Here is a 25918-nt window from a genome sequence, read left to right on the forward strand (position 1 = left end):
CAGTTTGGTAACAACAAAGAACAACAAACAACAACAACAGAAAACCATCGAGTTTTAGAGCTGGAATTCAAACACAGGTCCTACAACTCAAAATCTGACTCTTCTATTATATCAAGAGGGAACATTGGTGAGGAAGAGGATAACAATGATGGTTATGGTTCATATTTATTAGGATCATAGATTTAGAGCTGGAAAGGACTGAAGAGTCTGTCTAGTCGGACAGCCTTACTTTGGAGAGGACACTGAGATCCAAAGAGCTCATGAGTTATCCAAGGTCATACATGTAGAAAACAGAAAAGGTGGCATTTGAACCCAGGTCTTCTGATTCTAGATCCATTCTTCTTTTTACTATGTTTTAAATTTTATAAAGTGCTTTATGTACACATGCATACATGCACATATGTATACATGTACATGTATGTATGTGTCTTGAGAGAGAGGGAAGAGAGAGGGGGAAAGAGAGAGCAAGAAGGAAACATAATAAATGATTCTTCATGGGATGAGAATTCCCTTCCTAGTTCCATCAAATACCTCCATAAGTCATTTATTTCTATTCCTCAGTTTACTTGCTTGAAAATTAAAGGAAAACTATATTTCCCCTTATTCTACACCAAATCTTGAAGGTCTTTTAGTAGACTAAATAGAAAAATATACAATCTGAGAGCTAAAAATGAAATCAGAGGAATAGAAAAAAACAGCCAGAAAAAAATAACATTTTAGGTTTACAAAAAAAAAAAAGAAAATGCTATTATAGATAACAAAGCAAATAACTGGTTAATGAAGTAAATAAGATTGACCTAAATTAAATAAAAGAGCAAAAAGTCCTTCAATTCAATATGTTTAAAATCACTGCCAACTTAGCAGGCAGCACATCATTCTGTCGGGCACTGAGGAATTATTTTCTTCTTCCTGTTGGTTGACATTGTGCAAAAACTTCTGCAGCATATGGAGTGTATATATGTGGCTTAAGACAACAAAGCCTAGCATGGCCAATAAAAACTATGTAAAATTTGTTGCAAATATATATCTGTTGCTGTTATGTGGGATTTCTGGAGTCTTCATTCTCTATGCAGAGATCTAATAAATGGAAAAAGCCAATTGCAGTTACAACACATATCCTTTCATGGTTATCCTTATCCCTGCCTGTATATTTACAGGACTATATATGGATCTACATAACATGCTTTGATAGTTGTGTGGTCTCACTGGTGGGGTTATTCTCTCCAGTGGTGCAGATTATAACTCATCCTTCCCTTTTCATTTTTATAATTCTTATACAAGTCCTCCCATAAATTCTCCAAAGGAAGTCCACCCAACATGTTGGGGGGTTTTATCTAGGTCTCTTGAAGTATACAATATATTTAGAAATATACAGTAAAAATAACCCATTTTGTCCATGTTTTACATCAGTGAAGGCTATATTTACATGCTATGTCTATGTTAACTGGGAATGGAAATTCATAGATAATCAATAGCTTAGCTTAATAAAAGGTTAACCTCCTTATAGAATTACTATTACTATGTGCCACTGCATCTGAGTCATTCCTGGACTTTTCTTGCTATGCAGTTTCTACAGCTGGGAAGAATACACACACACACACAGACACACACACACACACACACACACAGTCTCTTCGGTATTTATGTAGGTACTGGAGAGAGACAATGATGAAAAAAAGATGCATAAATTTGCTTTTGAACATATTAGATTTCTGCATAGGGAATGAAGACCCTGGAAATCCCACACTAAGCCCACATCTACTTTCCAAAACAATGTTCTTTCTGTATAACAAAAGGAAAGGTTTATAAAGTTTATGTGCCATTGGAGCAGATAATTTTTAAAAGGCTATGTTCTTAATGCCTCAGAATGAAGGATTTCACAGTGGGAGCAGGGAGTCTTGGGGGCAGGACACCCTAGATAACCTCACCCACATGCTTTTCTCCAACAATGCCTTTCTGTATGGAAACAGAAGCGAAGAAGGGGTGAGATAGCTTTTGTAGTTAGTCTTAAATAGTTAGCTTTTCTTCAATGGGCTGTTAAATGGCTGCACAATGAACAGCCTTCAGCACCCTAAGGAGCTCAAACAAAAGCGATCAGGCAAGTTCACCTACACCCACTTTATAAAACAATACTACTTGTTCACTAAGCAATTCTTAGGGGTAAAATTATGATTTGTGGAGCCCAGAACAAGAACTCAGGTTGGATTCTTGAACTGTGGGTTCAGGAGCATGTGAATGGGTATTTAGTCTCTGGGATTTTGGGGAAATAGAAAAAACATAACCTAAAGTTTGTACTCATGTACACATCAGAGACCACACAGGCATTTTGAGAAAGTAAAGTACACAAATGAGAAATGGTGAACATGCAGATTTCAGAAAAACCTGGAAAGACTTGTATGAACTGATACAAAGTAAAATGAGCAGAACCAGGAAAACATTGTACACAGTATCAGCAACATTGTGTGATAATCAACTATGAATGACTCAGTTCTTCTCAGCAATACAATGATCCAAGGCAAGTATAAAGGACTCACAAAGGAAAATCACATCTACATCCAGATAAAGAAGTGATAGATTCTGAATGCAGATCAAAGCATACTTTTTTCACTTACTTTATTCTTTCTCATGCTTTTTTTCTTTTGATCTCTTCTTTCACAACTGTGACTAATATGGAACTATGTTTTACATGACAGAATGTGTATAACCTATATCAAACTGCCTATCACTTTGGAAAGAGGAGAGGAGAAGCTGAGGAGAAAAATTTGGAATTCAGAATCTGGTAAAAGTGAATGCTAAAAATTGTCATGACATGTAATTGGGAAAAAAAATACTATTTTATAAACAAATAAAAGCTTAAAAAAAGAAAGTAAAGCACACAAAAGCCTCAAAGCAGCTTATTGTATAACTTCCCAGATTTGAGCTTTCTTCTGTGCTCATATTTTTCCACTTATGCATCTACTCAGCTGGATAAGGACATGTATCTTGTATATAAATAGGCATCTCTTTCATTCTTTCCCCTTTGGTGAGTATGTGGAGGGTTGGAGCAACAGATGAAAGATAGGTAGTGGTCATATCCAGTGGGGCAGGTATGTGGCACAGTAGGCAGAGTGCAGGACCTGGAATCAGGAAGACTCCTCATCCTGAATTCAAATCTAGCTTCAGACACTTATTAGCTGTGTTACCCTGGGTAAGTCCCCTTAACCCTGTTTGCCTCAGTTTCCTCATCTGTAGATGCTAGAAAGGACCTTAGAAATCACAAAATTTGAACCAGAAGGGTTGGCCATCTAGTCCAACTCATACTTGAAAGGGATCCCCACTGTAACTATCTGACAAGTGTATATACAGGTTCTGCCTGAAAGAACCTAATGGCCTCCTTTTTTCTCATGCAAGATATTCCTTCTCCTGATGCTGCACATTTTCACCAGCTCTGCCCCGTGCCTAGAATGCTATCGCTCCTCACCTCCATTTTCTGCCTTCCCTGGCTTCCTCTAAATCTTGGATAAAGTCCCACTTTCTACGGCAAGACCCAGCAGTACCATTACTAGGTCTATTTCCAAAGATGATTAGGGGAAAAGGAAAAGAACCTATATGTTTTAAAATGTCTGTAGCAGTTTTCTTTTTGGTGGCAAAGGATGGAACACTGTAGGGATGGCAAGACAAATCATACCACCTTCTTCCCTCTCAATCCCTTTGATATTGAATCACCAGTTTTCTGAGAGTAGGCTATCCCCTCCCCAAAATGAACTGTGCTTTCTTTACTTCCTATTTACCTCAACCCTACCCTCTACTATACCACTCCAATTCCATCTATCCCTTCCATTATGCCCTCTGTAATTTCCATTCCTTAATTAATGAATTGACCTTCATTTTGGACCTCTTCTTCCCAAACTCCTTCCATCACATTGTACTCCAAGGAAATATCTTCCTCTACTTTACTCCTGGTTACCTTCTCCAGCACTGATTGGAATTTTTCTCCTATTCCACAACAACTAGCATTGGTGTGAGGTGGGGGCGTCAGAATACTCCTTGCTCTTCACTGCCGTTATGCTTCCATCACTCATATACTTCTCTTCCTCTAAGGTTACTTTGGCCAAATTTGTCACTTTATCTAGATCTTAGTAACAGCAATCAACTGGCTTTGAGGTCATTGTCCCTCCTTTCTCAAACAGAAAAGCCTCATAATCTTTCTCTCTACCTCAACTCCTGCCCTTAACTAAAAGACTTCAACATAAATGTTAACATCCCCAAATGCACTTTAATTTCCCAATTCCTCAATTGCCTCAAATCCCATAAACTACTGTTCTGTCTCAGCTCTACACATGGATGGTGAAACCCTTGATCCTGTCATCATCCCCAAGTATTATTCACCTTCCATAATCAAAAACTCCTAAATTATTTTATCAGATCATAACTTCCTATTATTCCATCTTTCATTTGTCCCTATAAAATCTCTTCTTCATCTCATTGAGACCTCCAATCCCTTCATACCACAGTATTCTCCCAGGCTATCATGCCTGCAATAACTGGGCTTAGTTTCCTTCCCAAGATGTACCCTATAGTTAACCAGTTCAATTCAACAATGTCTTCTGTTCTCAAATCCCTTGACCTCTTTTCCTATCAGCATTCATGCCTTGACAAACCCTAACACTAGATCATATTGACCAGAAGCCATCTCTGCTCCTTCTCATGTGCTACTAAAAGGAGCTAGATGAAATCCATGAAACTAAGCCAGCTGCATCCACTACAACTTATGTTATCTAAACTCAATTGGGCATGCACTGCTGCAATACAATCCTTCCATTTCTCCCTAATTGATTCCATATCCCACTTCCCTAGAGGCTATTCTAAACTCCACTTCTTCCTTCAAGTCTCCCTTGGCTTCTCAGTTGAGGATTTCTTGCGGAGAAAATGAAGTAGAGACCATTTACTGTGAGCTCCTTCTACTCTCAAAACTCCTTGAAATCACCTACCTTTTTCTCCTCCTTTACTCCTTTATTAGGAGGTGAGCCTTCTCCTAACCAAGGCCATCCTTTCCCATATTATCCAGAAGATTGACTCTGTGTCTCAGTTTCTGTTCCTGTCTTTCATATCCAATATTTCTCTGTCTAATGGTTCCTACAAACTTGCCAAAGTCTCCCCAATGCTAAACAATCCTCACTATATCCTAGTATCCCTTCAAGCTGTCAATCATATATTGTCTTCCCTCTTTCATAGCCAAAATCTTAGAAACGGTTGTTCATGTTCATTGCTACAATTTCTCCACTTACCATAATTTGGCTTCCACATTGTCATTCAATCAAACCTGTTCTCTCCCAAATTACCAGTGATAGGGAGTTAATATGATACAACGGAAAGAGCACCAGTTCTGGAATCAGAAGACAGTTCAAATCTTGCCTCTGACATTTACTACATTGGTGAACTTAAATAAGTCACAACCTCTCTGGCCCTCACTTTTCTCATTTGTAAATAACAAAGGTTAGATTAATGGTCCTTGACATCCTTTCTATTCCAAATCTCTGATCCCAAGATCCACCTGTTGCTAAATCTTATGACTTTTTCTTACTCCTCAATTTTTTTAACCTCTCTGTAGCAGTTGATACTAGTGGCTATCCTTTCCTTCTAAATACTCTCTCTTCTTCTTGTTTTCCTGGTATCACTCTCTTGTTTCTCTTCTTCAGTCTCCTTTGCTGGTTCATAATCCATATCATATTGCCTATCAGGTGGTGTTCCCCCAAGATTCTGTCCTGAGCCCTCTACTATTCCATGTTGTCTACTCTCATGGTGACCTTGGTAGATCCCTTTGGTTTAATTATCATCTCTATGCTGATGACTTTAAGATCTATACATCCACTCCTGGTCTCCTTCCCAAACTCAAGCCACAAATCTATCATGAACTACTGAATATTCTCTTTAGGACATCTGATGGACATCTCAAACTCATTGTGTTCAAAGCAGAATTCATTCTTTCCCCATAAAGTCACTCCTCTTCTGAACTCTATTTTGGTCAAGGGCACCATTATTTTTCTAATCATTCAGGTTAATAACCTCAGAATTACTCTCAATGCATTATACTCTCTCACTTCACAAATTTAATCAATTTCCAGATCTTTTCCTTTATATCTCTACCACATCTTTTGCATCCATCCTCTTCTCTCTACTCACAGGGCCACTCAATCATCTTTAACCTATATCCAAAATGTGATAGACTGCAAATTGGTTTCCTGGTCTCCAGTGTCTTCCCATTCCAATCCACCTTCCATACAGCTGCCAAAGTCACTTTCCTAAAGCGTTAAGTCTGATTGTGTTATTCCTCTATTCGATAGATTCCCAAGGATCCTAATTATCTTTAGCAGTAAATATAAACTCTTCTCTTTGGCTTTAGAAACACATTCTTTCTCAAACCTGAGTCCAATTTATCTTTTTAACCTTATTATATATTGCTTCCTTCATTCTGCACACACACAATAATCTATTTTTGCCTCTCAGCCTTTTCAATGGTAATTCCCATGGCTAGAATATAATGCCTCCTCATTAGCTTTTAAGAATCCCCTTTTTTCATCAAAGCTCAACAAAAGTTACACCTTTTCCACAAAGCCTTTCTTTATCCATATCCCTCATCTCTTAGTACCCTCCCCTCCAAATATTTCTCCTATTTATTTTGTATGGTATAGTTGATTTTGAAGTTCAGAAAACCTTAGTTCAAGCCCTACTTCTGACATATATTGACTGTGTGGCCTTAAGCAAGTCACTTAACTTCCAGGTACCCCAATCAACCCTCTAAACAATGACCAACAGCTGTCTGAGCACCAAATATGACCCACATTCAGGTTTTGTATGGCCCACAAATTAAGGATGGTTTTTACATTTTTTAATAAAATAAAATTTTATTTTAAAATGTAAAAAAACACTCTTAGCTCACACACAATTGCTGACTCCTTCTATAAGAGTATGAGTTGAAAAGCAGTTGCCAATGCAAAGGCTGAGAGAATTTCTCACTGGAAACTCCTTATGTCATTGAATTTAGAGTTTGGTCAAACCTCTTCTAGTGAAAAACACTCAAAAAATAAAATAAAATAAATACTAAACAAAAAAAAAGATAAAGAAAAATAACTCTATTGATGCAGGTCAGCACCTTCATTAAAACTTAAAAGTTGAAAAATTACCAAGGTATTAAAACATAATATAGAATGATGAAATCTCAGAATTACTTCAATCCAAACAATAGACTAATAATAACAAATTGTTGAATGGTGAACCATATGCCTTTAAAGAAGAGACTAAGATGTAAATTGTGTTTACCTAACATTGAACATCCAAATACTAGAAACTTTCTGGGTGCTTGATGTAATTGTTCAATGTTCATTAGGGCATCTGGTTTCAAAGACACTTAAAAGTGTGTCTCAATCAATCCAATAATTCATTTAGTAAGGCCTATTTTATGCTGGCCATAGTACCATGTAAAAGACAAAAATTAAATGGTCCCTTTCCTTAAGGATAAATAAACAAATCAATAAATGTAAAATATATGCAAAGTAAATATGAAGTAATTTTGGTGGGAGGGGAAAATCCCTTCACTTTTCAATAAACTCTAGTATCTCTATTATCTCTAGGATAAAGGAAGAGTTTGGCATTTAAATCCTCTCATAACCTGACCCCAGCCTACCATTTCATCCTTATTACATATTGTTCCCTTTCATATACTGTGCAGTCTAATCAAACTAGCTTCTTTACCATTCCACATACAAGACACCCTATTTCCTGTCTCTTGGCTTTTGTATTGGTTGTTCCCCATGTTTGGAATACATTCCCTCCTTTCCTTTACTTCTTAGAATCCCTACTCTCCTTCAAGAGTCAGCTTAAGTTTCCCTAGAAGGCCTTTCCTGCTCCTCCCAACCCCCATCTCCATATATCTATTTTTCCTGGTCCAGGTTTGTTGGGCAATTGGCATCCATTGCTTAATAAAATTATGTGCTTGGAAGATCAAACCTTTGTTTCCTCGATCATTTCACCTTTCACCCACCACCTACGACATATGTATATATTGCAATAGAAATAGAAATGTAGGCTCCTTGTGGGCAGGAATTGTTTCACTTTTGACTTGTTTCTCAACATCTAGTATAGTAGCCATAGTTGGTACTTAGCAGTGCTTGGTGTTTGATTGATTATGATAGCGTAAAATAGATAGGGCAAGAACTGATTTATTCATTTTTGCAGCCTTTATAGAGCCCTTCATACTTAAGAGTGTTTGCTGAATGAATGAAGCTTTATTTTGCCACTGGACTTTCATGACTGTGGAGAAGGGAAGTGAGGCTAATGATTATGCACAGCTCTGCCTTACTTAAATCCAATTCCCTGAGAAGTCAAGACATCACTCTCGTGATGTTATTGGACCTCTTTGGGAAGAATAACAACTTTGTGCCCCTAAGTAACTTGATTCTGTTTGCCTCAGGCAACTCCCTGGGGCTCATCTTCTAACTCTTAAAGGGTTGCATTGATTGTAGGAACTCCCACACCAAGAGTCCCCCCTTGGCTAAAGAAATCACAGATCCTTCAAGTCTTCCAGTAAATATGATTGATAGTATATTGGAAGTCATGGTCTAGTCAGTCTGTAAAATGGCCATTTCATAGCTAACCTTTAAAATTAAAAGTTATATCTCTAATTAATTTAAGACAGGGTATTTCTTCAGAATTGCAAAGGCAATGATGACCCAGGAATACAATAGCATGAATAATTCACTTTATGTATAATATGGGTACCAGAAACACATGATAGGCAGAGCTTTATTTTTATTATTGTATGACTTTGTAGATCAATTTCTCTGGCTTTGCCACCACTCTGGTGCAGGCCATCATCCTCTCTTGCCCAGACTACTGCAATAGCCTACCAGTGGGCTTGCCTGCTTCAACTCCCTCCTCATTCCAATCCATTCTCCATTCAACTACTAAAGTGATTTTCCTAAAAGGTAGGTCAGATTATTTCTCCCTCCCCTTCCCAAGAAGCTCCAGTGGCTCACTATTGCCTGCAGGAGAAAATACAAAATGCTGTTTTTGGCATTCAAGCCTTTCATATTCTAGCCCCTTCCTATCTTTCCAGTCTTCCGTACACCTTATTCCCTAACACACAGTCTTTCATCCAGGGTCAATGGCCTCCTGGCTGTTCTGCAAATAAGACACCTCAAATGGCTCAGGGCATTTTTTCTGGCTTTCTCCCAAGCCTGGAATGCTCTCCCTCTTCTGCTCTGACTACTGAACTCTCTGGCTTCCTTTAAATCCCAGCTAAAATCTTACCTTCCACAGGAAGCCTTCCTAACCTTTCTTAATTCCAATGCTTTCCTTTTAACTATTTCCTATTTATCCTGTATAAAACTCACTTTGTATATATTTGTTTGCATGTCGTCTCCTCGGTTAGATTGTAAGCTCCTTGAGGGCATGGATTTTTTTTTCACCTTTTTTTTTTCCTATCCCCAGCACTTAATATAGTGCTTGGCACATAGCTGGTGCTTCACAAATGTTTAATGATTGATTGATTGACCTCAGTTTCCTCATCTGTAAAATAAGAGGGTTGGATTACATGAACTTGAAGGTCTGTTCCAGCTCTAAATATATGATTCTATTAAAAACTCTTCCTGTGTATAAGGGAAATATCATGGTTGGCTTTTTGGTAGTACCATTCATAATTGCTTTATAGTTAGAATACTGGCTAAAGTTCATTGCAATTTTCAAAAATTCTTCCCTGGATATCAGTCCATTATACATGCTGTTTCTTCCTATGAGATCATAAGCTCCTTGAGGACAGGGACTATCTGGTTCATTTGTATTTGTATCACTGGTGCTTAACACATTACCTGGTACAAAGTTAGTACTTAAATAAATGTTGTTTTTTTTTTTCATTCAGTTAGGAACAGGCTTATGTAAGAGATAATGTATAAGCTGAGCCATGAAGGGAACTAGAGGTCCCAAAGATGAGGAGGAAAAACATTCCAAGCAGAGAGAGGGACAGCCCATGTACAAATATGGGGTCAAGAGAAGGAACGCCAAGTAGGAAGAAGATCACGTGCCCCAATATGGCACTGTCTTAGCAGACTACCAAGACATGTCCCAGTCTTAGTTCCATTTGTGGCTGTGACTATGCATTTTACATAGCACAAGGCCGGTAAGAGCATTCTCATTCAAGTTGCCTTGAAATGACTCTGAATGAATAGCCTAAAGTCCAAAACCCTCTGTAACCAATTATTAATTATCTGAGTCATTGAAGAAAATTATTCTCAAAGTTTCCAACAAGGTTCTAGCATTTTTAAGAGGTCCTTAAAGAGGTCTTTAAATAGCTCAGGAAGTTAAAGAGGAGAGAGAAAAATATGCCAGAAATTATACTTAGTGAAAATGACAGGCTTAATACCCCAGGGACTGTGTGTCCACAGTAAGGTTCACGTTTGAGAGGACAAAAACCGATCTCCTGGAAGCAGAGAGCTGATTTTTTTTCAAAAATGGATGAATGTTGCCAGGAAGTTCTGGTTTTGATGACAAGGACTGAGAAAGCATTCACAGTCTTCAATTCAGTCTTATTATTATGTATTTTTGGAGGGTGAAGGTGGAGAGGGGGAAGGGGAATACTAGTCTTCTCTGTGTTTCTTTGTCATCCAGGGAGAAAACTTTTGGCTAACAGCTACCAATAGAAAATCATGTAACAGCATAGACATTAGTGAGAATAAAACAACAAAAAGAATAGTTCCATACCCATTACTTCCTGCTGTGTGAACTTTTGACATATCAGCAAACTCCTCTGTGCGCTTGCTACTGCTGGCATACTGTTCACTGTATAGCTTTAAGGACATCTGTTCTACAGCATCCCTTTGTGCTTCCAGGTAGCATAACTGAACCTCAGCCTAGAGAGAGAGAGAAACAAAGAGGAAACACTCTTTTAATCCAGAAGGAATTCATTTCAAGTGAGCGCTTTGGCGGGAGCTTTGCTGGGTAACAACTCAAGACACAGAAATTGTTCACATCATTAGACCTCTCTTTTCCTGGTTGGATTTAATAAGATCAGCTAGATGTAGTATAGAATTATGTTTTAGATCCAAACCATATATGTTCCTCTTAAAATATGACCTGAATAAATGAAATGAACTCTCGAAAGACACAGTAAATGACACAATATCCCTGAAATCATAACACTGTATGACTTAACATAAAAATTCAGTGAAAGTCCAATAATATTCTTGCTCATATTTTCATGGATGTAACATTTATTTTTTACAGATGCTTATCCAACCAACATACTTGCAAAGTTCACTCACCTAGTCAAGTTAACAAATATTTGTTAACACATTCTATATGTCAGGTACCGTGGTAAGTGTTAGAAATACAAGCCAAAGCAAAGACATTCCCTACCCTTGAGGAGCTTATATTCTAGTAGGAAAAAACAACACATTAAAAAATAAAACTGAAAATGAAAGTGCTTGAGAAGAGAGAAGGAAGCCAGAGAGGACATGATTAAAAAAAAAAAAAGGAATAAATAAAAAAAAGAAGAAGTCCAGAGAGCCAGGAGCAGAGACCATAGAAGAATGACTGTATGAAGCTGGTCACTATTCTTAAAATGCAGATTCTGACCAATTAGAGAAAGGGTGTACGGGTGAGGAGAGATCTTTCAGGGTGAGAAAGCCACTTTCTTATTACCTTTTCTTTTTAGAATGGAAAATATTGCTTAATTCTAGTTACATATATATCTTCAACTATGATAACCCAACTACCTTCCTTCATTTAAAAAAAATCTCTATATCAATGTCTTAATAACTTTTTAAATACAACGATATGAGAAACATTAGTGTTGTTTGCATTCTATAATTATAATTCTATCATTCCAGAAAGAATTCAGAAAATAACAGTAAAGGGGACCTGAGGACTGGGGCACTATTATCCACAACTTGGAATTAAAACCTGATTACAATAACAAGCTGCTAAAAATAAAATAAATCAAAAAATTAAAAATGAATAAACAAAGGAAAAAGAACCCAATCATTCTTGCTTGAACTTTAACTCTTATTTTTTCATTGTTACTCAGCACTCCAGTACTCATTAGAGAAAAGAAATAGCAGTAAGTTCACCATGCTGGTTTCCATCAAATGATGAGTCTGACCAAAAGAATGCTGAATAATATTTGGCATGAATACTTATGGCACTGATGCTTTATTTATTACAGCTGTGGTGATCAGATTGCTTTAGGAGCTCAGTAGTATACCAGATGATATTGGGAATAAAGTTTTCTTAAAGGCATGCTTACCCATGGGTAATGGAGGGAGGGAGGTCAATTTATAAAAAGAAGGCTAAGTTTGTATATACTCTGGGGCCCAAAGCACTGGTATTTTTTTTCCTGAAACAGATTCTATTAATAATCAAACATGCCCATTACCATTTCTGATAGCCCATAAAAAAAACTATTACTTTTTGATTTAATTGTATATTCCCCTAAGGAAAATAGGACTGGGACAGCTGTCCAAGTATGTATTACCCTGAATGTGCTAACATTCAGATGGTTGCCATTTTCTTGTTTTCCATAGATACTCAAGTTTAAATTCACCAAAATTCATGGGACAGTTATTCTAGAAACAATGAGTTACTTTACTAAGCTTTATTAAAATTGAATTAAATAAGGTTTTTTGTGTCCTTTCAATGCTACAATCTATGGAAATCTTTCTCATACAATTGAGTTAGCTTGGATGAGAGCAAAATCACTGAAATTCTGAAACACCATAGAAAAAGTATAGTAATATGTGGTAATATACTCAGTTAGCAGGAAGTGTGTGGTGGGAAGGCACAAGGGTCAATGTTAGATTTGGTCTTAGTTAACATTTTTATTAATGATCTGCAAGAAGAGGTTAAGCCGCATGTTAATGAAATGTGCGGAAGATTCTAAGTGGGAAGTTTTGCAAACATTATGGAAGATGAAGAACTAATACCAATGGACCTAAAAAGATTAGAAATATGGGAAAACTTTAAATGATAAATCCATAATAAATTTACTTGGTGACATTAAATACATGTATATACGTGTATATGTAATAGTCACAAAACACTTAGCAATGATGAACTAAAAAAACTTAATGAAAACGAGATTAGAATAAGACATTGAGCAAAAAGGACACTACATTTAAAAACCGTATACACACAGGGGAAAGGGAGAAGGAAACATTTATTAGGAGCCTATTATATGCCAGGTACCATGGTAAATTCTTTAAAAAACGTGCCATTTGATCCTCACAACAACCATGGGAAGTAGGTACTATTATTATCCTCCTTTTTTAATTAAGAAAACTGAGGCAAACAGAAATTCAGTGATTTGCTTGAGGTCATACAGTTGGTGTCTGAGGTCCCATTTGAACTCAGATCTTCCAGATTTGAGTCCTGGTACTCTATCCATTGAACCACTTAGCTGCCACCATACAAAGGAATACAAAACATTAAGGAGTTAGTCTCTTATTCAACAACCAGTTAGAACAACACAATCATGCTAAGAAGGTCAAGTTTCACAGCAGATTCCTATGGATGTCATTTAACTCTTGTATAATAGACTGTACCAATAAACCTTCTTAGACATCTCACAAATATGTGTCATCAGTCATAATGAGGATCAAGTGAAAGAAATGGTAGATCATTGCAAACTCATCACTATTATTGAAAAACTCTCTAACAATGGTAAGTTGAAAAGAACTTTTTATGCATGGATGACATATAAAATGCATAATCAATCAGTCAATAAACAATAAGCACCTACTGTGTGCCAAGTACTGTGCTAAGTTCTAGGGATACAAAAAGAAGCAAAAAGATAGTCTCTGTCTTCAAGGAGCTTACAGTCTAATGAGTTCAGGAAGGAATAACCAAGAGGAATGACCACAAAATGATGAAGATGATGAGAAGAAAATAACTTATATTATTTAATTGGCAAATTCAAAACAAATACTCTAGGAAAAAGGCACTAGGTTAAGTCGGAAATGAATTAAATTGTTCAGGCAATGTCTGTCACCATTTCTATTTTTCTTGGAGTCCATGATAATAATTGAAACATAGTAGTTCCCTTAATAAAGTTGAATGGCTTTGTCATTCTAAATCTTTTTGTAACATTTGTCAGCTTTCTCTTATGCTAGTTCTTAGTTCAAATATGATTTCTGAGAGAAATGCTTAACAACCCTTAAAAAGAAGAAACACAACTTATAACTGAATGTATTTAACAATAGAAAAAAAATTTAATTTACTTTTAAAACTTGTCATGTGAAAATTTGACATTACAACAACAAATAGAAATAGACAAGGGAACAAATATCCTTTGTGATAAGTGGGTTTAACTTACTGGTTTTTTTCTTAATAAACCTAATTTCAACTTAATTTTATTTACCCACAGTCTTAACTTATAGGGATATTTATATTTAATTTTAAGCTATAAATGTGTTCCTTCCTATTTCAAAACAAACTTTAAGTGTAACCCTCGAAAAGTTCAAAATTAAATTTTATTTCCCTTTTTATTCCTGAAAAGCAATTATTCCAATTCTGTGGCCCTTTTGGCCTGAATGATACAGAATGTCTACTTTTACTAAGTGGATTCAATACCTTGTTTGTCTTGGTTCTTTTGTATACTCCTTAACCAAAACCAGTAGTAGGCCATGCCATTAGTTGAAATGGTTATTTTAGGCATTAGAATGAGGGTTACCACATTTTTAATCCTACATAATCAACTATTACAGCAGAAAAAAAAATGAATGGAGATTGATTAGGAGATAACACATAGAAAGAGATATATCCTTGCCCTAAAAAGCAATGACCTTAACAAACTAATTTTAACATTTTTTTTCCTGTAACAGTGAACAATGTATTTTTGTCTACTTACATACCTTTGAAAATCAAATAATAGATTTGCTTAGTGAACTACTAGAATTGTGAGATAAGAATCAAAACCTTAAAAATTTGACCTTTTTTCTCCCATTACTCAAAGAAAGAAAATCTTTGCAATGTTACATATAATGCCTCATCATACCACAGAAGTGACCTTGGTTTCTCTAAGGCTATGCTAATGAAGGACAAGTTCTGGATGATTCTACAAGGCTGTAAAAGCTTCAAGTATGGTCTCAACAATCCACTATATCTTATGTGTAACAACTAGCCTAGATAAATATGAAGAAGTGCAACAGCAGCAGGCTAGCCATCATATAAGTGATTTGGCCATGGAGAATAACTGAACAGATAAAAATGTAGAATTGCTCTCAGTCTTGTGCCAGCATCTACTTTTGTGGTGACGGAAGCAGAATAGTGAAAAAGCAAGCAGAGGGTGCTAAGAATCACAATTTTTAGACCAGATACAAAAATTAAGCTAAGTGTGAGAACTTTGTTATATTACCAATGAGTCTACTAGAGGAAATAACTGTCACCACAAAAAAAAATTCTGATGACAAATGAAAGTAGAAGATTAAGGCTCATAAATTCTCAGGGATGCAAACGTCCTTGCTGTTTGTCCTTCATTCTCAAAGAGAGCCAATGACATCAGGAGGGTGATGTCTTGACTTGCAAGTGAATTGGATTTCAGTGAGGCAGGGCAGTGCAAAGTCATCTGTCTCACTCTGTCTTCCAGGGTCATCTGAATCCAGTGGTAAAACAAAGGTCAGGATGACAGAGAAGACCTCAGATGTAGTGGGATATCTTGGCCTTTTTAAGATAAAGTCTTTCCCAGGTCTCAGTTTGTCTGAGGCAACACCATTCAGTTAATAAAGGCTAGAAAATAAATCAAACTGGGAAGATGAAGACTCTCAGAGTTTCTGGCCAGAACATAAACAATTGCTGTTTATACTCACTCTGAGCCATCAAAACCCAAACAATGATCAAATGAAGCTTGGTCTAGGATCTATAATTGGCCAATCAATGAAAGCCAGAGTGATTTGGGTTTAAGGTATGGTTAAGTAGCTCCATGGGAATCCCAACTGGCTTCATCAAAGCTTGGTTTTCCAGAGCTCTATTTCAAGAAATCATAAATGAAACTACATGTGACAAAAAAGTTAATTGTCCCAGTTCTTTTTTAAGTGATAGAATAAAAAGTAGGGGAGAGAAAAAAAATATAGCCCCCAAACCCCAAGATACCTTGTGAGGTTTCAGTGATCAAAATTTATATTCTTTGGGCAGAGCACCCACATGTAAGCATATGATTCCCTATGTGGACAGACGGAGAGAAGGAAAGGAAGGAAGGAAGGAAGGAAGGAAGGAAGGAAGGAAGGAAGAAGGAAGGAAGGAAGGAAAGGAAGGAAGGGAAGGAAGGAAGGAAGGAAGGAAGGAAGGAAGGAAGGAAGGAAGGAAGGAAGGAAGGATGGATGGATTGCCCAACTAGAACTGGCTAGTTGGGTCCCCAGTGGGGAAGCTACCACTAGGGATTCAAATAAGAGAATAAAAGAAGTCAGTTTCACCATTTGCCAGAAGAAACATCATTTCATTGGACATTTGGCCATCTTATCTTATAATACACATGTTAACTCAGGTAAAGGGACCATAGTTGACTGTTGCAGAACACCTATTGTAGATAGCGAATTAGAAAATCTCTTCAAAGAAGTTGACAAGATGCTAAAAATAAGCCAATATTTATTTTATGACTTAGTGATCTCAATATTAAGGTAGGCACAGAACAGTGTAATGAAAGATGGAATGGAAAGTTTAATCCAGTATTAAGAAATGAAGGAGGTTAAATGCTCATTGATTATTCAGAAGAGTCTCATATTCATGCTAGGAACATTCAATTTTTTTAAGAGGCAGAAGGGACTAGAAATAATGAGTATTGAAAAAAAAATTACAAAAAGTTTAATTTATTAAATTAGATCCAGAAATAACTAGTAACCGATGTGGAAATCATTTCTGATTTAGTAAACTATAAAGCAGTCAGATACTCGCCTGGTTAGGGTAACGTTCCAAATTAACCTCAACTTTGAAGAAAGAATGAAAATGAGAAAACACTGCATGCAGATAAAGCAGCTGTAACCCTAACTATTTAGACAAGCTATGAACTCTGAAAAATAGAAACGTATAAAATTAACAACACTGACTGACTACTTCCATTACTTAGAGTAGTTTAACTGATACAAAATGGTCACCAAAACAAGGAGGCCAAAAGACCTCAGATACTGTTAGAGACAACAATTCTTTGATCTCTTTTTTTTTTCAAGAAGAGTTAAAGTCAAGGGCTAAAAAAATGATCCTTTGAAAAACATTACAGAAGATAACAAGCCATTTCATCTCAAAAACAGAGAAAAACATTAGAAGAGAAAATAAGACTGCAGAAAATTTAGTGCGAGATCCAACTAAGCCAACAAGGACTATGCAATGAAAGTAAAATGGAACAGACTTAAGAACATTTCAATAGTAATCTATTCTCATACTTAATCATAGTCCATATTTGAACTCTAACTTAGAGTTCAATGCCCTAAATGCCTACAGTCCCAAATCAAGAATTATAAAGCCAAAAAAAAAAAAAAAGGAAATGAAGAGAGGAAAAGTGGTTAGGAAACAACACACTGTTAAGAGCATATGAATATTGATTCTTTAAAATATTTCAAAGAGAGAAAGATTCCCCCCAAAAAAGGAAAAAAAACAATATCAAAATAACAAAAGAGGTAACTAAAAAAAAACCATAGGCAATCACAAAACCATGTACCTATTATGGTGTCATTATACAATACTCATGACAATAGTCTATACTTGTATCAAGTGTATCCTTGATGAAAACAAGTTGGAAAAAGATAGATTTTTCAAGATGTTACTTCAAGGCAGACATCTTCTCAGTCACACATTTAACTAAAGGGTTTAGAAAGCTCCTGTGAGGTTTATTGTTTTCTGATTAAGAACAAACAAAAAACCATTTGATTTAGGATAGCAAAAATCAGACTTAAAACTCTCTTTCAACAAGGGATCATCCACGTGTTTGTTCGAATCATATAAGAGTACTTGATAGCTTCCAGCATAGCCTTGACTCATTCAGTGATACTCTGAATGTCAATATTAAGCAAGGCAATATTAAGCAACAGGGAGATGTATACCTGCTGAAGGTGTTTGTCACAAATATGAAGAATGAACATAAAGAATATCTCATGTAAAGACACAATGGGAGGTGAATTCTCTATAGATGGTGATGGTCTCCAGATGCTTCTGTTTTTCAAAGACATTCTGCTGACTGCATCAAAATTTCCTCAGGGGCACCTCAGTAAGATTCAAAAGAGATATCATCAAAGCAATCCACAAAGATGAAAAAAAAAAAAGGCAAATGGATGAAGCATGTTAATTTCTTGGATTATGACATGCATTTGGATGAACAGTTCATAGAGTTGGCTCTACATTACCTATTTCTTGGAAAGGTACTGCAAATGGACAATGAGCTTTCCCCTCCCCCAAACTGAAATGAAGCAAGGGATCTGGGTGTATTGCATTTAAGAAACTGCAGTGCTTCTAGTGATATGCAGCTGCCTCCTATGACCCCCAAATCTTTTTAACATTAATATTTTTCTGGAGATGTTACATGGCTGTGAGTCTTAAAATGCCATGATCTCTGAAGAATCAAAATTATAGGTGACACAAAAAGCAATGGAACCATGCCTGGTGGGTATAAATAGTCTACAATATATTATTAAAGTTGACTTGTGAAACATCTCCACTGGAGGGGAATAAGAATGGCTTAGATTTGCAAAGACATTTGTGATTTGAACTTTTTTGCTCATTTCCTAAGACAAGAAAAAAAAATCATATTGTTTGGGACTGGGTCGAGAGTAAAAGGAAAACCTTCAAAAAAAGAGAAAAAAAGGAGAGAAAGCACAAGGAGAGAGGAGCAAACTAGAAAGGATTTCCCCTTCAGCACATGGAGTAACAGCCTGAAGAAGCAGCAATAGTAGTTATATCTATACTTCTCCGCTTCAAACTCATGCCTCCTGGAGATTGGAGAGGTAAAAGTGAAAAGGGCCACCAAAGTGTAAAATTAGCACCTGTTCAAGTGATTGTAGTGGAGGAAATGACAGTCTATCATCTTCCCTTGCTTCAATTCAACTGGGTTTTACCGGAACTTTTATTTATTTATATTTCTATGGCCTAATTTACCATAGAAAATAGAATCTCATAGGATGAGGTGTGAAGGGCTTTTGGCCTTCACCCATGGAAGGGAAATATATGGGATAAGGTCTCATATAATCTATCCATTAATGTATCTGAATATAAGTAAAGAAAAAAAAGATTGGGGGGTGAGAAGAAATTAAAGTGTTGCCTTGGGTACTAGATCTCAGCCTCAAAGTGAGAAACAAATTAGGATCACTGAGGGTCTATTGAAGGATCTCAAATGATCTTTGGAAAAATCTAAAAAGGGAATTCAGCACATCTGCCATCACCAATACCCTTAACATTTCTTGGACTAGACAGGGCAGGAGGAAGCACTGGTGACCAGCATACCCCACCCACTCCCGCCCACTGTCTTCATCTTCTCTTCTTGTTGAGGCCCAAGCTACAACAAGAACAGATAGAGTATATTCTGTCATGGACAGAAAACACTATGGCAAAACATAGTGTGCATAGACATGTGTGTATATATACATATATACCCATAGAAACATATAAATATATATATGCATATTTCTACAGATAACTTTTTTATCTATATTTTATATATATAATATGTATTAGCAGAGTGTAACAGTGTTTAATAAATGCTTTTTCATTTATTCATACTTACTATGTAAATTTCAAACAGAAAAGCAATTCAAATGTTACAAGTAATTTTTTTGCCCTTTATATTATTTATGATATCCTTAATTTTCAGTCATTTGGGGAGAAGTACAGAACTCTGTAGGGATTAAGGCCCAATTACTGCCAGTGTGCCCTGATCATTCAGGAGGTGACAAGTGGTTAAGAGAGGGTGTAAACAGGTCGCAAAATAGGTGGCAGAAATGAGCCTGGCTCAGTTCAAGATGAAAACCTGGTCAAAAAATAAGCTTCAAGGTCAAAAAACAAGTCTAGGCTCAGAGATGCAAGGAATCTTCCAAAGGAGTCAGGACAAGGAACACTGAGCTTTCAGTATAAAACAACAGGGCTTGCTCTTCCAAGGGCTTCAATTCTTTCTCTAACCCTTTATCAAAAATATCAATATTCTCAGTCAATAGCATGTGGGCCTCTATGAACGCATCAGTGCAAGGCACATGACATTCAAGCTCTTTTCAGTATCTAAATCAACCAGAAGTTGAAACCAATTTAATAATAATAATAATAATAAATAGCATTTATATACTGTCTACCATGTGTGGAACATGGTGCTAAGTGCTTTACAGAGATTATCTCTTTTGATCCTCACAACAGCCTTGAGAGCTAGGTGCTATTAAGTTCATCATTTTGCAGGCAAACTGAGGTTGTGACTTGTCCAAGATCACACAGAGAGTAAATGTCTGAGGTCAAATTTGAATTCAGGTCTTCCTGTCTCTAGGCCCAGCACTCTATCCATTATGATATATCACTGCCTGAATTTGGCTTTTTTTGTTGACATCACTACGCTTCCGTCAAACTCAAGGGCCCATGCATAAGTCCACAAGAGGAATGTTGGTAGGGTGGCTAAAGAATCCAGAAGGTATGAATTCAAACCCTGCCTCTGATACAGTCTAGGTGTTTGACCATGGGTAATTCACTGAACCTTTCCATTCTCTAGTCAACTTTATATGACCACAAGTAACATGGGAATTACATATCTGCAGTGGCTGAAGGTAGTTTCCACATTGTTTGAAATCTCAGGTCTAAATTTTATACACACACACACACACACACACACACACACACACACATACACATACACACACATATCTAGGAAAAGTAGGTACTGCATGTACTTATTGGCTAATCTGGTTACAAAATCTAAGGATCAGGCAGGTGAACTTCAACTGCTGCTTATACCAGGGAGTGCTATCTAATGCTTCCTTTTAAATTATTGTGGTAGTAAAAAGTGAAACTGCCTGAGTAGGACAAATGAAGTAGCTTCTGGGTTTCAGAATAATTGTAAATGCCACTGGTACCTAGAAGAAATGGCTAGGCGCCACGGTGAGTACTGTGATTCAGGATTTATCTAGCACTGCATGCTCTATAGGACTGCTGTAGATTTGGAAATTTTATATTAAATTTTCATATCTGAAGGAGTGGCAAGGCAGAAGATGGGCCTATTTTAATCTGACCTCACTTGGATTATGAAAGTTGGTGTTCATCATTCTTCAAAGAAGAGATTTTCTGAAGGAAAAGGAAGTAGGTAGAACTCTGTATCATTTACTCCCTAATAGGACATTGCCTACAGACCTTAAAAAAAAAAAAAGACAACCCTAAACCTGCTACTCTTTGTTTTATTCAAAAGCTACTCTTGGTTTCAAAGAAAGAAAAAAAAAGTTCCCCTCAGTTTCCTATTTGAAACAAGCTTTACTAAAATGGTGAGGTCAGTAGGATGTTTCGCTATAGAAATCACCTTTCTTCCCAGCCCCCCAACCAAGGAGCCTTTATGACTATTATGGAGATTTCTCTCTCCTTTAAATGCTACAATCAGTGTTTCTTTCCCTTTATAGTGTCTCTGGGCCTCGGTTCTTTTATCCTCTTCGTTTCACAAATATTTGCCCCCCACTTTCCCTCCCCACTCCTTTTCTTTCCTCTCAATAATTTTCCCTTCAGGCTCTGGTCTGGATCTCTCCCCTTCTCCTGGCAAAGCCTTCAGCCTGAAGGACCCCTGCAGGAAGCACAAAGGACTTCCAAGGGTGACTGGAACCCACTTTTGAGAATTTCTGCACTACTTTTGGCTGCATTCCTCATGGTATTTGGAGTTGATTCTTGTCAGAATGTACTTCGTTGTGAACACAGCTTGTTACAGTTATGGGGGTTCATTCCAAGCTTGTACTCACTCTCATTTCTTCTTCCCTTCTACCCCTTCCTTCCTTCCTTTTCCCTCTACCATCTCTCTATGCCTTATAACTTCCTGAAATAAATCAACTTTTAGGATCAAATTTTTCATACATTTTTTCTAAGTCCAGAAGGAAACATGCCCTGAATCATTTATTCATGTGTCAACGAACAGCTTGCATTTGGGACCAAATATATTCGAAATGAAAATCCTTATATCCTTCCATTGTGATACTTTACCATATTCTTTGGAATACCTTTCTTAATGGTTGTTTCATCATTTTCTGAGGGGAAAAAAATGAAATGCTATCACTTCTCTAAAACATTAAGATCTGTTTTCCTTTGTATGGCCCCAAAGCCCTAAGCAAACTCTCCAACCGACAATATTTGTAAAGCACTTAGTACAGAGCCTGGCACATAGTAGGTTTTTAATATCTGCTCTTCTCCCTCCCATCCTTCCTTCTTAATGTGCTTCCGGATTCTCAGACTTTCTTCATCCACCTATCTAATGTCTTCCATCTCATTTTCACTGTGTTATACCTGATTAGCTCCTTGGTAAGGAGGTGTCTCTAGCTCTTCCTCATCTCTAATCCCATCACTATTTGTCTTATGCAACTTAGAAGTTTCAGAGTCAAACCAATCCAGTGTTCTATTTGTAGATAAGAATCTCATGGCACTGCCAGTTGGCAATACCAACCAGGCAATCAAAGGTGTTCAGGAAATAGAATAAGACTGACTATAAATCTGGGAGTTGATCACACAGAGGTGATAGATGAACCCATGAGAATTGATGAGATCACCAAGAGTGGGTAATAAACCTCAGGATGAAGTCTCGGATAGAGCTGGTGCATTTTGAAGTTGGCCAATGTAGGACAATTCTGATATCTCAGTAGCCCTCAAAGAACATGACATTCACTTGCTGATATTCTATACACAAGTATTAGAGAAGTTTACCAGATAAGGTAGGGAGAAAGATGGCAAGACAGCCTGATGGGTTAGAAGGGTCAAATCAAGGCTTTCCTTTTTAGGATTAGGGAGAGTTGAGTATGGTTGCACAAATGAGAAGAAGCTAGTGGCAATGGAAAGACTAAAGACACTTGAGAAAGAAAAGATAACTGGATCATGTTGCTAGAGAAGGTGGCAATCAATGGGATCAGGGGTAGTGAAGAGTATCTCTCTTCTATGAAGAGAGGAAAGGTATTAAACTGTTCTGACTGATTTATTTTAACATTGCTTGGGTTTTAAAAATACTAAGTTGATTATAGACTGAGTGAACTAGCTATTTATGTGTCATGCAAATAATCTGCATTTTAATTTTTATCTTCTTCCAAAAGTCCGTATCCCTAAGAAGTAACCATATTTTAGTAATGACAGTAAATACATTAGGAACTGATTTCTATGGGATTTTTAAAAGCAGAAATCCCTATGAACTAGAACCTTCTAGTTGGTCTATGTCCTTATGCCATCCAGTTTTGGGGTGGGGAGGCAGTGTCAAAAACAATCGGACATTGAATAGGAAGAGCCTTCCACTTGGTAGACTTAAACTGGAGAGAAAATTTCTTCTTCCTTTCTTCTGAATGTGTGGCTTGGGTCTCTGACAACTCTTCCTTAGACTTCTTGCAAGGGGGAATCAGGGATTTTCTTCTTCCCCTCTCCCTCCTCTGCAGCTATGGGGGCTTCTTGCATATGGCATCAAGAACACGTGTATACCCAGGTGAGTCTGAGATTGGATTTTAAATCCCCAGCTGCCTCCTTGGATATATGTTTCTTTCCCTGAGCAAACATCAATGCTGAGATGAGAATTTTCAGCCTTACGAATTTGAGAAGTGTCCTAGATCCAGGTGCTAGTTGCCCAGAGGAAGGAGGACTCTGGAACAATTTCTCTTACTAGAATATGACAATTGCCAGGAATTATTCAGGGAGTGTAGGTTTAAGACAAAAGGGACATGTACACTCAGAAGTCCCACAAAGTGCTTCATGTTTTAAGTATCAGCCTCAGAAGATAACGTAATGTGTGATAGGTTATTGTATCACATTTTTATCATTTCTCATTGCTTGCTTATAAGTCTTGTGTGTTTTATGTATTTCTATAGTGGTAGAGGAAATAAATAGCCATACTATATTTGATCTATTTTTTCCTACTAAATACCTTTCTAAAAGGGACACCGTTGGTCCCTTTTGGGAGGAACATAGCTAGACGGAAGGTGAAACTAAGCTTTAAAAGATCCTTCCCTTGGTCTACAGGGTGGGAACTTAACAAGCCCAACAGTGTAAGAAGAGCTTGTCTCCCCTTTATAAGGCCAGGCTATCACAGGACTCAACCTATGTCCAGGTGACCTGAGAAAAGAGACTGCCTCTCCCTGCCTAAGGCCATTTGTTTTTACACAAATATAAATAATGTTCATAATGATAACTCTAAGAAAACACCAAGGTCTTCAAAGACATTGATTTTTTAAAAAAGATTAAAATATCTTGATAGCTCTAGTATCCACTATATTTTATATTATAATACTTTAAAAACTGATTATGTATGTATAAAGAATGATTGTAAAGTAATGAGACATAAAATAAACTACCCATTAGAATTGATCTTATTATTTTTTAGTGTGTACAACAGTCATCTATTTTGCAGAATTTCTGTCTAAGCTAAACACATGATTTCCATGATGGAAAACAAATTGTTACCTAAAGAGTTTAGCAATTCTCTGGGAATTCAGTGAGAATAAAGACCCTAAATTTTCTTTTTTTTTCTTTTCTTATTAATTTATTTTGAATTATCAACAATCATTTCCATAAGCTTTTGAGTTTTAAATTTTTCTCCCCTTCCCTTCTCACCTCCTTCCCCAAGACGGCATGTAATCTGATATAGGCTATACATCCTAAATTTTCAAATGATTAGAGTAAAGACTTTTGTTTTCTCTTGATATCCTTCTTCTATGACAGAGATTTGTTGGGCTATGAGAAAGCAAACTAATTTATTTAGATTAAGTTGAAGGAATTTATGGATCCATCCATCCATTCATTAAAAAAATCTTTGAGGACCTACTGCTCTGTTTAAGCCAAGTTCTAGATGTTGTAGAAGACACAAAAATGAAATAGACGCCTCAAGGATTTTATAGTCTACCAGAATAGGAAAACCATACTCAGTAATGGCATAAAAAAAATCTACTCAACTAGTTTGCTATCACACCAAGTGAGACACATTTCAAAACAACGGAGAGATCTGTCTGGTCTTGTGAAAATATTCTTCTCAACAATGTAGGATAAAGGAATTTATGACAACTGGAATCTTTCCATGTGTTAAAAATAAAGGATTTTTTTAGGAGATAGAGGATTCTAGGGTTGTAGATTTAAAGTGGGAAAGAGTCTTGGAGACCATCTAGATCAATCTTCTAATTTTCCAGATGAACAAGTTTCCCGAGTGTGTTCCCCAAGACCACCCAAATAGTAAGAGGGAGTGATAGCATTTGCACTCAGATCCTCTGACTTCACATCCAACACTTTTCCATTGTACCACACTGGGAAAATAAGAGGAAATAATAAAAGGAAGTATTTTTGTTTATAACATTCTAATTGTTACCATGCAGCTTGTATAGCTCTTGCAATGCCTTTAGAGGATGAGAAAGCCCTCTGACCATTTTAGCAATTCTTTAAAAAAAAAAATAAGGCCCACACCACTACTTATGAGGCTTTATTTATTGACTCCACCTTAAAGGGTTTGATATGCACTGAAGTCAGGGAAATTGCAAAAGATAACCATTTAAATATAAAAACACTCTATTTGTATTTCTGAGAGGTCATCTCTGTTATTACTTACTTCATAGTAATTTGCATGCTATTAAAGCATTACCCATAATGTTTGGGGAATTTAATTTTAAAGCTATGCTTTTAGAGATATCTGCTGAATAGTGAGAACATTAGACAGAGGTGGAAAATTTTGAACACTTTTTTTCCTCTTATTTCTTCTATATTTTTGTGACCATAAAGAAAATCTCTTCCCACC

General features: G+C 36.7%; 1 protein-coding gene across 1 annotated transcript in view; it reads right to left on the reverse strand.

Moving 5' to 3' along the window:
- Positions 1–25918, reverse strand: part of AKAP6 (A-kinase anchoring protein 6) — a 496473-nt gene that overhangs the window by 198545 nt on the left and 272010 nt on the right. Inside the window, 1 exon segment of the mRNA XM_078151395.1 lies at positions 10735–10883. Coding sequence (XP_078007521.1) covers positions 10735–10883 — 149 coding nt within the window.

This window comes from Phascolarctos cinereus, unplaced genomic scaffold, assembly GCF_003287225.1.
Source record: "Phascolarctos cinereus isolate Bilbo 61053 unplaced genomic scaffold, phaCin_HiC Scaffold_3;HRSCAF=262, whole genome shotgun sequence".
Taxonomy (NCBI): Eukaryota; Metazoa; Chordata; class Mammalia; order Diprotodontia; family Phascolarctidae; genus Phascolarctos; species Phascolarctos cinereus.